At 40.6% G+C, this 15,385-nt stretch overlaps 1 protein-coding gene across 6 annotated transcripts in view; it reads left to right on the forward strand.

Annotated features, from left to right (window-relative positions):
* APP (amyloid beta precursor protein) overlaps positions 1–15,385 on the forward strand; it is a 223,589-nt gene that overhangs the window by 95,141 nt on the left and 113,063 nt on the right. For all 6 annotated transcript variants that reach the window (XM_079766781.1, XM_079766782.1, XM_079766777.1 and 3 more), the window contains exons 4-5: positions 5,691–5,803; positions 8,119–8,312. In XM_079766781.1, coding sequence (XP_079622907.1) covers positions 5,691–5,803; positions 8,119–8,312 — 307 coding nt within the window. The remainder of the gene's footprint in view (positions 1–5,690; positions 5,804–8,118; positions 8,313–15,385) is intronic.

Here is a 15,385-nt window from a genome sequence, read left to right on the forward strand (position 1 = left end):
GACCTCTTGGTTCAGAGGTCGACTCTCAACCACGGAGCCACGCAGGCTGAGCTGAACTGTATACTTGTAAAATGAGTAAGACAGTAAAATTTATGTCATAGCTCATCATAGAAAGGTTGTATGTGTGTGTTTTTTTAATTTTTAAGTTTCCGGTTGTTGCATTCTGAAACACTTTTTAGATGGTTTGTCTTTTAATTGTGGTAAAATACACATGACATAAATTTTACCATCTTACCCATTTTTTAAAGTGTACAGTTCAGTAGTGTTAGGTATGTTCACATTGTTGTACTTCTTCCTTTCTGGAATTTGGACAGGATGTCTTGAGTTTCTGTGGTCATTTTGTGACCACAGAACATGAGGACAAAAGCCAACTTGCTAATGATGGCAGTACAGAGACACAGGCCTAGCCTGGTCCCGAGGGCATCATTGCGTATCTGCAGTAGCCCCAGCCTCAACACCAGACTGCTCATGTGGGACAAAGAATCCATGCTGTCTTGTAAGCCACTGTTCATCCTGTGTTCTAGTCAACTGTTTCATATGGTTTGCGAGCTAATTTAATTCTAGTTTTATTGTTGAATGGACCCCATTGTAGATTATAACATTAAAGTACTTTATAGTCTAAAAGTGACTCTACTTTTAAAAAAACAAAGGGAGTTGCCAAATCAACCATTTCGACCAGAGTTTACATGACAGTGAGTTGTATTTTCACTGTCAGATGGAGAGTCTGGAGATCCGGGTTTTCAGGCCAGTTCTACCGCCATTTGGCCCAGTGGGCAAGCCACTTGACCTGGGCTCTTTTCCTCCCATCTGCAAAATGATGTAATATGAGCTAGACTATCCTCTCCAAACCACCAAAGAACCATTGGATTGAGGCTGCGGCGGCCCAATTGAATTTAAAATCATTGTTTATTTTGCCAAGACTTTTTAGTCAAGAAGCAAGCCAAACTCAGATCTTGTTCATTAGCTTTGAAAATTTCCTATCCATTGGGGATGAGGGAGAGAAGCCTGAATTGTGAATTTTTAAAACAAGAAATCGGATTGTATGGTTAGCAATAAATATTCGCAGTGTACCTGGATGAATTTATCCACTAGGATTATATTATCTATGCGGTGCCAAATTTTCTAAATTTTGACATAAACAGGAACATGATTTCTTATTATGATATTTAATTTAATTTCATTTCTTTTACTTGAATTCTTAAGAATTTTTTTAAACTGAAAGGTCAGATCAACAGAAGGTTCATTTAAAAAAAATAAAAGTATGCACAGTTCTACATGGAAATTCCAGGTATATTCGATCAGATGTTTTTACATTAAAAACTATTTTCAGAGCAATTTTAGTTTCACAGCAAAATTGAGTGGAAAGTAGAGCGTTCCAATATATTTCCTCTCATATCATAGATTTTGTTAGAATTTTTAAAAGAGAAAACAAACCTTGTTACACTAAGTCAGTTGGTGAAAAAAGGTTCATTGTAATTTTACCACTAATTTTTTATTATAATTTTTTATTTATTGACTTGAGAGAGAGAGAGAGAGAGAGAGAGAGAGAGAGAGAACATCTATTTGTTTTATGCACTCACTCATTGGTTGCTTCCTGTATACCCTGAATGAGGATGGAACCTGCCACCTTGGCGTATCTGGGACAACACTCTGACTGAGCTACCCAGCCAGGGCTCTTTATTATCATTTTTAAAACAGAATTTTGCATTTTAATTGCTTGAAATATTTAATGTGTAACATTCTAGTATGTTTCATAGATTTTGAAAGTAATATAGGCAGGGCTGTAAAAACACAGATTCATTCTAAGTGTTATTTTAATGTTAGAGTACAATGAGTCTTCTGTTTTGCCAGGAGTCCTGAGGGCTTATAAAATAACCAATATTAATCCTTTAAAAGAACAATCTCATGGCAGGGGGAGCATATATTTCTTGGCTATGCACAATATGAGAAACCTAAGAGCGTATTTTCAATACTAAATGAAATGTCATTTTTGCAAATTTAAAAAATTCAAGTATCCTTTTATAAATTAAAGCAATACATGCTGTCATGGTGAACATCAGAGTTTACGAGGTAAATATCTTCCTGTGACTTTGGCTTTGATGGAAAGCCAGTCCTCAACAGATTGGCCCGGGGGCAAGTCAAACAAGACAAAGGCACATTGTTTTCTGCAGCTGTTACCCAGTCATTGCCGTGAGAACTCTGTCAGGCCAAAGTCAAGACTATCTGATATCTGCTCTTGGATGACTCTTGGACTGATTTAATAGTCTTGGGCCAGGCGTGTAATCTTTATAGTAGTTAATTGTAAAATAGAAAAACATCACTTAGTATTTCAAACATTTGTAAATATGGCAATATAGTTGGGCTGACCAGAACTAATAAACCAGGTAGGCATCTTCAAGCCATTGGTCATTTCTGGCTTCCTGTGGTCTTAAAAATTGGATAACTCAGGCATTTGGGATTCTTGCTAACAGCTTCAGTTCATTGCCTGTCCTGAGAACTCCTGAAGAGTCCACCTGGGGAAGGTGTATTGGCTTTGGATTTAATGATTTTTATTTTGTATTCTCTATCTCGTCTGGGTTTTAGTTTTGTTTTGTTTTGTTGTTGTTATTTTATAGTATTCTACGTAAAAGGAAAAGAAAACTGTGATGTCACTTGCATTATTCGGTGATGTTTATCTCTGGGTCACTTGGTCATAATCTCCAGAGGGTGGGTGTCCTAGACACATTTCCCAGCAGGCATCTCTCACTTGGGAAGTGGGGTTTATGTAACAGAACAATCAATGGGTTCATGCTGCCTGTCGCTACTTGAGCCAATAATGCAGAGACAGGGTTGAGTCACATATGAGCATTTATTCCAATACTGCCGCCAGTATGGGAGAGCAGCAGGTCAGCCACAAAAATCTGCTCTGCCTCTCTCCATAAGCCAGCTGCTCATGTTGGATAGAAGGACCAAGATTGCACGGGGAAGTAGGCAAAAGGTATGCCAAATGGGCAGTTCACAGGTTTTGAGATTTGCAAAGGCCTGCAGGTGTGCAAAGGCTAGGGGTCTTCAAAGGACTGGTGATTCTGGTTTCTGCAATAAGGCCGTTAATCTTTCCATGATAATAGGGAGCTCCCTGATGGGGAGGATGGGCTGCATTTCCAGGTGAGCTCCCAGGTCCCTTGTGCAACTGCCAGCCAGGTTAGAATGTACTTTCTTTAATCAGAACAAAACAATCACGGTTAACAGAGCGTGATTAATATTTCTTACAATTATAGCTGGTGCCCGATATTCTATTTCTGCCCCTATCTATATATATAAAAGCTTAAGTGTCCGTCTGACCGTCCGACTGGTAGCTATGATGCACACTGACCACCAGGGGGCAGGCGCTCAACGCAGGAGCTGCCATGACCTGCACTGGCCATTTAAAAATGAACGGCACCGCAGACCTGGTGTCGACAGACCAACACTCGGCTTCCCCCAAGTGGGACACAGACCCCGCCACCACCCCAGAGTGACATCCCACCAAATTAACAGCCAATGCTGCCAAGACCCCGTGGCGCAAAATGCGGCCCACAGCCCCGCCTGGAAACAGAAACAGTAGCTGTGGGTGCAAGGTAATGATGTCATGTAGCAACGCCCAGCTTCCTCTCCCTAGCGACTAACCTCCTTGGAGTTTCCCCAGCCCAGGAACCCGACTTGCTTTATAGCCAGGTGCAAACATTTCACAGTTTAACTAAATGTCTGGGAAGCGTTTTCCTGTGCCTCATCTCATTTGATCCTCACAGAAGTCCTGGAGTAGGTAGATAGGAGACTTGGTAGAATCCTATTTTCTTTTCATTAGCAAGACGCAAACAGCAATATTAAAATATTTCTTCTAATTAATTTCCTTTCAATGTGCACGAATCCGTGCATCAGGACACTAGTCATTTATATTACAAGAGGTTCACACAGCTGAGATGCAGTGATGCTCATGGAGCCCCAGCTACTGCCATGGAGTAGGTGCCCAGGACTCATGGGCTCTTTTCCCACCAAGCGGCACCTGCAGCCCTTGGGGGCATGTGTCTCCTAAATTCTTACATTCTCTGTAATTCACCCATGCGGCAGGCCTCGTGCACTGTCCTAAAGATTTAAGGAATGATGAGAGGTTCTTTATTCCCTAAGATTCACTTAGATTTTTATCTAACTATTATTTATTAAAGTAAGTACTTAAATATCTTGAGACATCTATAATAATAAAAGCATAATATGCTAATTAGACCAGACGTCCTTCCGGACATCCTTCTGTGCAACCTTCTGGACAAAGCCAGGGCTGTGAGGCCTGAGTCCCCTGCACGAATTTCATGCATCGGGCCTCTAGTCTTGTATGTTTGAGCCAAAAAGGGAATAACATTTAAATGCCCTGATAGACAGAGAATTTTAAAGAACCCTGTTATATGAAGTAGCTGAAAAGGTTTCTTCTACTCCTTGTTAGGGCCTTTATTCACTTTGTATGTTGCACTTCAGAAATTTCATGTAGCATATTATGAAAGGAAAAAACTCTTTTCTTTGCTGCTATGTGAACAACTTGTAGTCTTCGCTCACTTGGAGTCGTTGGTTGGAATCTGGTCTTGGAGGCATTGCCTGAAGTGCCCTGCTCAGTGGTCTCCCTGCTTTCATGGCCTCACTACACTAGTCCAGCCTTCATTTAACTAAAGTTGCCATCCCTCCAGCCATCTATCCATCCATCCATTTACCCACCCATCCAGTATGGTCATGTTTGCTGGAACTGGGTCAGGGATTGGGAGTAGAATGTTAAACAAGACAGATACTATCCTTACATCTTGGAACATCCATTCATTCTCTCTGTGGCATACTCCTACTCATCCACTCAGACTCATCTCTAATGTAATTTCCACTTTGGGCTGTGTCCCAGTGCGCCCAAGCAGAATTGTTCACTATGTTGGCCCAACACGTCTCTTCAGTTCTACTGCAGCATTTAACCTCTTCATTCATCAAGATACTTATTGCCTACTGTGTGCAGAATCTATGATGAAAGTTAAGGATACACTAGTGAACAAGACAAATAAAAATTAAGCTCACGATTCACATATTACATTGTAATTATTCAACGTTCACCCTCATAAGAATATGAGTTCTTGTCGGACTTCATGTAGTATCTTTATATCTGCAGTACCAGCAATGCTCAAAATAATTTGCATGATATGTATGTGTGATGACATATATAAACATATATGATACAAATGTGTATTTACAGATTGTTTGTTTAAGAAATAGACAAATGCTAAATTTTCTATTCGTTTACGCAGAGATTAAAGGGTCTAAGAAGGAGGGGTGGGCAATTACTTAGATTGATTCAGCTGAAGTGATTGCCTACCTAGGTAATGTCAATTTGTATTTTTTACCCTTGTTGCAATTGAACGGCAGCTCTTTTGTGATTGCACTCAGAGATTCCTCTTAATTAAAGATTTTACTTAAAACATGTAGGAAGTGTTTTAACCACCAAGGTTGATGTGGCCAAGAACTGGGCTGCTAACGACACCGGGCTCAACATGCTAAAGGTCCTCGCTTTCTTGGATTGGTGACTTCATCCTTCAAAAAGCTGATTAACTGCTCTGACTCCTTTTAGCCCAACCTTCCTCGACACCATCCCTGAGATAAGAACATGTGATGCAGACGGAGTGACATGAAACTGTTTCCCTTTCTTGCAGTTGGCGAGTTTGTAAGTGATGCCCTCCTTGTCCCCGACAAGTGCAAATTCTTACACCAGGAGAGGATGGATGTCTGCGAGACCCACCTTCACTGGCACACCGTCGCCAAAGAGGTACCGGCCATACATTTTTTTCTCTTTTAAAGTGAAGACTTCCTAAGGACATGGGTAATGATGTGGTATTTCGAGGCAACAGCTGTGTTGATAAATAAGTTCTCTTTTACTATTAAAAGATAAGCCTTACCCTAACCAGTTTGGCTCAGTGGATAGAGAGTTGGCCTGTGGACTCAAGGGTCCCAGGTTCGATTCTGGTCAAGGGCATGTATGTACCTTACCCAGTAGGGAGTGTGCAGGAGGCAGCTGATCAATGTTTCTCTCTCATTGATGTTTTTCTAACTCTCTATCCTTCTCCCTTTCTCTCTGTAAAAAAACTAATAAAAAATATATTTAAGAAATAAGCCCTATCCATGATTATTTGTAAAGAGTCAAAACAGGGTCTCTTTAGATTCATTGTTTTGGTGCCACATTTTATAAATTAGACATTATAATCTAGACATTACTCTCTAGACCTTAAAATGTAGCTCTTCCTCTAATTTTTTACCTATTGTTTTCTTTTTCACATACAGAGTTTTAATGATTTAACCATTTTTTATTATTTATTGGGGTATACAGTAGTAGAAATGAAATAGCTTGTCCAATACCAACATGAAAGCTAGTTAGAATTCAGTTCCTAAATGAAGCAGTCCAGGTTTGTGTTCACCAGCCCATGTTATCACCTTCATTTTTCCATAGTAGGGAAGTACATGGCACCAATCCTGGTTTTGGCTAACTCCTGCTTTTGCCAAAACTGATAAAAGACATGAGACAATTAGCATAAAATGCCACTCTGTAATATTACTATGTGTAAAATGTCCTTTTCTTTTGATACATAAATTTACTAGAAAAACTTCATAATGTAAGTATAGCTTTTGGGTGTGAGGTGTTATCAGTCCCCTAGAACTAGGCTCCTTCACCTGGCACAGTGGATCTCAATGGGGTCAGTTTTGCTCCCCATCCCTCCCCAGGAACATGTGCCAATGTCTGGAGATATTTTGGGTCCTCACAATTAGAACCAGTGGTGCTACTGGTATAGGGCGGCTAGAGGCCAGAGAGTCTGCTAAACAGTCTTCTTACCCCCAACCCAAGAATTATCTGGTGCAAAATTTCATTGGTAGTGAGGTTGAGAAACCATCATCTACCTCAGTGTAACCGTTGGATCACAACCTTATAGCTGTTGAGCAAAAAAACGCCACTTAAGATTTCGCATTAATTTTGCCTTTAGTAAAATATGTCCTCATTTACTGTAGAACAAAATTTTCTGTGTATAAAAATGTGTTTTACAGCTTGTTGATCTTAAGAAAACAAGCCAGACAATTTAAAGCCCAGCTATCTCTCTGCTAACCTCATTTTTCATTTCTTCTTGAGTTTTCACAAATTTTTTTTTCCTGTTGCTAAGAAACAAAAATGGCTCTAATTCCTACGAGGTCAAAATGCACTCGAATATTTTCATTGTTTACCTTCCTACATGTGTTGAAATATTAATCTTTCCTCTGTTAGCAGTGGATGCTTTCAAAGCTTCATGTTCATTTAGATTTGTGCAACTTTAGCAAATCCCAGGAAAGCAAACAGATACTGAAAGAGAAATGTCTAATGACTGTATTTTCTGCTTTATAGCAGAGAACAATTTCTTCTCTTCCCAGGATTGTTACTCTGGAGGCGAGCCAAGAGGAAGAATTTCTAGAATAAGATAGATTTAAGGGAGTGAAACGCCCATCCGTAGTAGAGATTGCAGTGAATTGGGGATATACATGGAGCGGTCACTTCTCTTTTCTTTTTAAAATATATTTTTATTGATTTCAGAGAGTAAGTGAGAGGGAGAGATAGAAACATCAATGTTGAGAGAGAATCACTGATCAGCTGCCTCCTGAACACCCTCTACTGGGGATCAAGCCTGCAACCCGGGCATGTGCCCTGACCGGGAATCCAACCATGACTTCCTGGTCATATGTCGATGGCCACACTGGCTGGGCAGGAGTGGTCACTTCTAGATGCACAAATGAAGCCAGAAAGCACTGATTCTCTTATATGTGTTCACCAGTGCAGGCTTCTTCTACACCTTATTTTCCAATTGGTTTCCATTCCTATTGTTTCTCTTCATTTCTCTAATATAAAAAGTTAACCTTATTAAGTAAGTGATCGAGTTACATATTACAGGTACCAAGATAACCTGAGCTAAAGAAACTGTTGTCTATTCACTCAAAAAGCAAATGACCCATCCCATTGTAAAATTGGTTCTTGTGGATCTGTGTGTTGATTGTTATATTTACATTTTCTTACAAAGGAGAACATCTACTCTACTGATCTCTCTTTTTTCTCCTTTTCTTGCCTAGACCTGCAGTGAGAAGAGCACCAACCTGCACGACTATGGCATGCTGCTGCCCTGCGGGATTGACAAGTTCCGAGGGGTGGAGTTTGTATGTTGCCCGCTGGCTGAGGAAAGTGACAATGTCGATTCAGCTGATGCCGAGGAGGATGACTCGGATGTCTGGTGGGGTGGAGCAGATGCAGACTACGCAGATGGGAGGTAAGGTGGCCTTTGTGTTGGGCTCTCTCAGATGCTGAAACATCCAGCATAGAGTTGTTTCTTCTGTCAATATATCTTCCTATTTCTCATTAAAAGGATCTCTACCCACTCCCATCAAAGTTAGCTTTTATAGAAAAATTCTAATCATGAAGTCCTATTATGCTTATGGCCTACGGTTTCATCCTATATAATAAAAGCCTAATATGCAAATTGTCCCCTCAACCCAGAGTTTGACCAGGGGGCGGGGCTGGCCCACCAACCATCCACGCCCCCCCCCCAGGTGGCCCTGCCCCCGATCGGCTACCCCCACCCTGATCAGGAACAGGGCCAGCCAGCCAACCTCCCATGTCCCCTCCCCCGGCTGGCCCAGCCCAATAGGCCCAGATTGGGGCGGGCCGGCTAGACTCCACCTGTGCATGAATTCATGCACTGGGCCTCTAGTTTTAATATAATTGAACAACCAATATTGACTCAATTTTAACTACTATTTTAATCTCAAAAGTTGGGATCAAAATTCCATGGATATTTTAAGTCACTGGCAGTGCTACTAAGGATTGAAATCTGAGTGAGTGACAGGGCATTCTGCTTTGATCTGTAATTTAGAAAAAATTTTAAATAGTACTTTGGGATTATTTTATAGTCATTAGCTACATTTGAATTTTGTTAAGAAAGGTTTAGTCTTGTTTTGGGAGGTTGTTTTTTCTTTTTGTGAGGGTTTTGTGTGTGTGTGTGTGTTGTTTTATTTTTTTGCCTTTTATCATCTTTTCCTTTGTGAATGAAGTCAGAAACATTCATAAATGTTTGCTAAAGTTATTTAACTGTCTTTGGTTTTCTGATTGTTAAGAAATAATATTTTTATTACTTTTTCTTTGGGATCTTAATCCCATAACCTATAAATTCTTATTTTTAATTAAAGGCAAATACCTGTATTCAGAGATGCGAAGACTTCTGTGACTAAAATGGGTCTTTTTGCTTTATCTTGAGAGTGACACACTTTTACCAGATCCTCTTCCTAATTTAGCACATTTTTTTTATGTCTTGTGAAACCTGCTTTTTGTTGGGAATGGATATCGATGTATCTTGATCTTTTCCTTCTACACGTCTTTCAAATTACTGACCAAATTGAAAACATCACTAACATCTTTTGAAACCCTCTCAGTGGCCCTTCCTTTCTTGCACCCCTTACTCATCCTGGAAAAAGACCCAACAGGGCTTCTTGTTCTGGCCCCCAACCCCCCCTCATTTATTACTGTCATTCAGCAACTGCACCTTTGATATCCATCTCTCTGGTTATACCAGTACCTGTCCTCTTTGTTACAGTTAACGAACTACAGGACACTAGTGTGTTATTATTTAACACTGGATTTTTTTTCCCTTTTAATTTACTGCATTACCTAGTACTGAGGCAATTATACAATTTATTATCCAAACCAGATTTGACACTAGGACCACAGTCAGAAACTAAAGGACCCAGACAAACTAGGTCATATAGTTACACTAGCTATTTGTGTCTTTACTTATATTACCATCCAAGTTGATAATCAGTTGAAATGCTAGCCAGCTCCTTCCTAGTCACCTTCATGTATATTGCATTTCTGCTGTCCACTACACAGTCATCCCTTGGAGTCTGCCATTTCTTAGAAATACTATACTCAAGGGGTTTCCAGCCTTGACATTCCTCTCTGATCATGACCTTCTGATCTTGAACCTGAAACACTCATCAGGCGCTAGTGAATTTTATCCTTCCCTCGTAATCACCCCATACTCCTAGTCAAGGCTTTTAGTTCATTATCCTCCTTTTTAAATATCATTTCTAACACGAAGAGGCTCAATAGATAACCATTTTTACATATTTCTTCTAATATCCCGGACTTGTTCATACGCTTTGCATTTTCTGAACATACTTTTCTCAATCCTCTTTATCTGGGAAAAAATAATTTCTCTCTTTAATTGCTGTTGAGTTTTCTAAGGTGATGTATCAAGTCGTGTAACCCTACCTGTTAATTCCATTTCTTATTCATGCTGTGACATCATCTGGGATCTTAATGTTACTAGATGTACCTAATTATCCGTATTTGATGACTTATCACCTTCCACATAATGGTGTGCTGCGAGAATTTTTAAAACATGCAATACCTGACTAGTCAGGGGCACTGACCTCTTTTCCCTTAGATTGTCAAATTTAAAAATGACAGCAGCCAACACAACAATAGCCCAGTGTGAATGAATCAAAATTATACCTTTTTTTGTGTGTGTCAAATCGGCAAAAAAAAAAATATTTTGTTGCTGTGCTGTGGAATTTTAATAATTACTTTATATGTGCCATGAGATGAAAGAGGTTGAAATTTGCTGCCCTACAATGTTCATTGGGTCCAGCTACCTGAATTTGTTCTGATGTTCATCTTGCCCATCACTGTGCCAGAAAAGCCAGCCCAGCACCAATGACTTTCTAGGTACAGTGGGCCCTTTATATTATTATTATTTTATCCATATAATATAAATACTTTGCAAATGATTTACAGAAGTAGGAATGAAGAGATAGTGAGAATTAATATCATCCAGATTTTTAAGGTAGGAATTTCTGGAATGGGCACTTATTTTTAATGCAACTGCTATTCACCTGCCAGGCATGGACCCGGAATAGATCCATATTATAAATCCAATTCCACACTTCAAATATATCTATTAGGTTCTGGCTCATCATATTTCTTAGTCTTTTTCTCGCACTTGCATTTTCACTTGATAATTGTAAAAAACAAAAAAAAACAGTACTTTTAAAACTTTGAGAGTTTATAATTTTGTTGAAGTGAGAAATTCCATTTTCTGTCCACAATTGCAAAATACTTTTCAAATTCGGATTTATAAACATTTGGAAACATATTAGAAGCATAACCCAATCATTTTTATGTCTACATTGGTTCTTTACTTCTAATCACTTTTATAGACACTTCTGCCTTTAGTATTTGTCTACTTCTGAATGGTGTCAAGAGATTTTGTTTCACAAACGTAAGTGTTGCACAAGTATCATAAAAGAAGAAAGAATATTGTCAATGGCTGGTTCCTGTTTTTTTTCTGTAAATAATATATATATATATTTGTATATTTTTATTGACTTCAGAGAGGAAGGGAGAGGGGGAGAGAGATATGAAACATCAATGATGAGAGAGAATCATTGATTGGCTGCCTCCTGCACGCTCCCCACTGGGGAACGAGCCTGCAACCCGGGAATGTGCCCTTAGCCTCAATTGAACCTGGGACCCTTCAGTCCGCAGGCCGGCGCTCTGTCCACTGAGCCAAACCTGCGAGGGCTCCGTAAAATATTGAATGATGTCTTCCTTCCTGTTGAATAACCAAGTGCATGAGAATACTATATTTCCTTTTTGTTCTAAAAAATGCATTGCTCAGCTCCTGAGCTTGAGAAAATCCATCCAGGATATCAGCATCTGAAGACTGATGGTCTGAGGTTTTGCTTATGTGATCAATTTCATCCATCTCCTGACTTGTCTAAAAATTGTGAAATATCCCCTGTCAATTTCTCCTATTTGCCAATGTGGAAAATGAACATCTTTGATTTTCTGTTATAGTCAATGAAAGTCTCTAGGCTTCTTATTTACCTTCTTGAAAGATGATGCAATATTTTGGGAACACAGTAATAAAACTGTGATAACCTCTATTACATCATCGGCAATTCCTTTATTCTTTCATTGTTATATGATTTGGTCCTTTTTAGCAGAGTTGGAAATAGTTAATGAGTAATCATGAAATAATTCTTATGGAATGACAAAAATAGAAAAATGCGGCCCCCAAAACAATCCTATATAATAAAAGGCTAATATGCAAATAGACCAAACAGCAGAACAACCAAACAACCGGTTGCTATGACATGCACTGACCACCAGTGAGCGTTGGCCGGAGCAGGTGAGTGGGGCCGCCAGACCAAGGCGGGGCACCGGTTGCTGTCATCAGGGCGAGCCTCTGGTGGTTACTGAAAATTCTTTGCTCCTTTGCGCTGCGGTCCCGCCCAGTGCTCGCACCCGGCGCCAGCCTTGCTCACACCTGCTGCCGGCGCCAGAGCCGCCATTCACACCCAATGCTGGTGCCTGGCGCTGGTCCCAATGACTCGGCGCTATCAGCAGGTAGGAGCAGCGGCTGCCCGCCCTGATCGCCCCTGAGGGCTTCTCCACCTGCCCCTGCTCCTGAGGGGCAATCAGGGCAGCAGCTGCAGCTTGCACCCTCTGACGGCACTGGCCCCGCTCTCACCCGCTGCTGGCACTGGCCCCAATTGTTCCACGCCATCAGTGGGTGTGAGCAGGGCTGGCACCATCAGTGCATGGGAGCGGCGGCGGGAGTGGGGCTGCCTGCAGACAGGGGACTGGGGGCCGCGGTGAGAGGGGCTGGGCCGGGGCACAGAGGATGGCCCGAGACCCACCCCTGCGCCTATCACAGCCTTGCGGCCCGGTTACTTTTAAGGTGCATGAATTCGTGCACTGGGCCCCTAGTAGGTATATAAAAAGTTCCATTGGACTGAGATGGAAGAGATAGACTTTTATTTGGCTTTTAAAAAGTAAAATTTCTCTAAGAGAGTAAAAAAGTCAGAAATGTCAATCTTGCAGATAGATAAAACTGTTCAAAATGAAACTCAACAGGTAAAATTGTGTCCAGTGAACCCTGGTGGTATTCCAAGAGTTAATCGTATATCCTGCTGATCATGAGTTTACATTTGTTATGGGACCTGTGTGACTGTATACTTTAAGATATTTGGCTAATTTTCTAGCCAAGTATCTTAATGTATAAAGGTAGGTGCTCAACAAATATTTGAATTGCATTGAATTGTCATTCCCATCAGATGCATACACAGACATAACTGGTAACTTGAGGTTAAATGAATTTGGCTTTAAAACAAAAACTATTAAGGAATATCGTTCCAGACAAGCAATAATTAAGTGAAATTGCATCAGGAGTCTCTAAAGCTAGAAACATTGAAAAATGCTGGGACTTCTGGAATACGTATTACAACTGTTTAGCTCCTTTACCATAGTTACTTCTTGAATGTCTCTTCATTGCTTCCAAGAGTGAAATAAAATAGAATAAAATGAAATTGGAATCATACATGAAAGTAAGATTTATCTCCATTTGAGCTTTTGGATAAAAGTCCATTTTTAGAGTGGCCTTCATATTTATACCAGCAAGCATTTTTTTGCTCCCTAGTGTCAAATTGGAGCTCTTTATTAAAAATAACAGTAGGCAAAATTTCAGGAAGTTCAAGTTATAGTCATGTGACTAGCTCAACTCCATTAGCGTTTGGCAGGCATTGTGTGATCTTAAAAATGAATAAATAAACATCAGTGTAAGCAGCGATGGTTCTAGACTAAGGGCAATTCTGCTGCCCAAGAGACCTTTGGAAATGTCTGCAGACATTATTAGTTATCACTACTGGGGGGAGGGGGGTGCTCCTAGTATTTAATGGGTAGAGACCAGGGACATTGCTAACCATCCCACAATATAAAGAACAGCTCCACAACAAAGAAATGCCAATAAAACCAAGATTGAGAAACTGGTTTAGAAGTTTTTTCAGTACTGGGAAGTTAGGGAAAGTATTCTTTTTAAAAAAAAAAAATTTTTTTCCATTGCAAGCTTTTGTTTAACCCTGATCTCCTATGGACAGAAAAGCAAACACCCAGGAGTATGTATCTTGAATAGATCTTTTGTGCTGATGGAAATGTTTGAGATGAAAACAAACCTTCTAAACATAACTGCCTGTGTGTGTTATGTGCCGATGAGTCAACTCCAACCTGGTGACCCTATGAATGAAGGGTGTCCACAGTGTCCTATCCTAACCAGCCCCACTCGGCTCCTGTAGACTCGCGCCTATGGCTTTTATGGAGTCAGTCCATCTCGTGTTTGGTCTTCTTCCTTTCCTGCTGCCTTCTATTTTTCCCAGCACTATTGTCTTTTACAAAGAACCCTGCCTTTTCATGATGTATCCAAAGTAGGACAGCTTCAGTGTTGTCCTCTTTGCCTCCAGCAATATTTGAGGTTTAATTTGCTCTAAGTCCTGCCTTGGTGGCCCAGGGTATCTGTAGAGCTAACTTCCAGCACCATATTTCAAATGAATCAACTTTTTCCCATCAGCCTTCTTCACTGTCCAATTTCCCATCCATATATAGTAATTGGGAATATGAGGGTGTCAATGACCTTAGCCTTGACCTCTATTGACACATCTTTGCTCTTGGTGACTTTCCTAATTCTTCCATCGCTGCCCTTCCGAGTCTCAGCCTTTTCTTGATTTCTTGGCTGTAGTCTCCATTTGAATTGATGACTGAACCAAGGTAAGCAGTGTCTTCATTGTCTTTATTAAAGTTGTGTATTTCTTCTGTCCTCGTGACTTTTGTCTGTTTGATGTTCAAATACAGTCCTGCTTTAGCACTTCCTTCTTTCACTTTCATCAGCAGAGGTCATTTCAGGTCACTGCTACTTTCTGCCAGTCAGATGATGTCAGCTGCATATCCTTTTTTAAAATATATTTTTATTGATTTCAGAGAGGAAAGGAGAAGGAGAGAGAGATAGAAGCATCAGTGATGAGAGAGAATCATTGATCGGCTGCCTCCTGCACGCCCCACACTGGGGATTGAGCCCGCAACCCGGGCATGTGCCCTGACCAGGAATCGAACCATGACCTTCTGGTTCACAGGTCATCGCTCAACCACTGAGCCACACTGGCTGGGCCAACTGTATATCTTAAGTTACTGGTATTTCGTCCACCAATTTTCACTCCTCCTTCCTCTGAGTCTAGCCCGCTTGTTCATATATGTTCTGTGTGCAGATTAAACCCATAAGGCGATAAAATGCACCCTTGTCTGACACCCTTGCCTACAGGAGACCATTCTACCTCTCTGCGTTGTTGCGCATCAAGACAGTCACGTGCTCAGGCATGCCTGTTGCTCTCAGAGCAGCACAGAGCTTTTCATGATTGGCACAGTCAGAAACTTTATTGTGGTTTAAAAAAATAGACTAACCTGAAATTCTATAGAGCATGCCAGTATTCAGTGAATGCCTGTCTTAAGTCTGTCTTC

Source organism: Cnephaeus nilssonii (genome assembly GCF_951640355.1).
Source record: "Cnephaeus nilssonii genome assembly, chromosome: 3".
NCBI lineage: Eukaryota > Metazoa > Chordata > Mammalia > Chiroptera > Vespertilionidae > Cnephaeus > Cnephaeus nilssonii.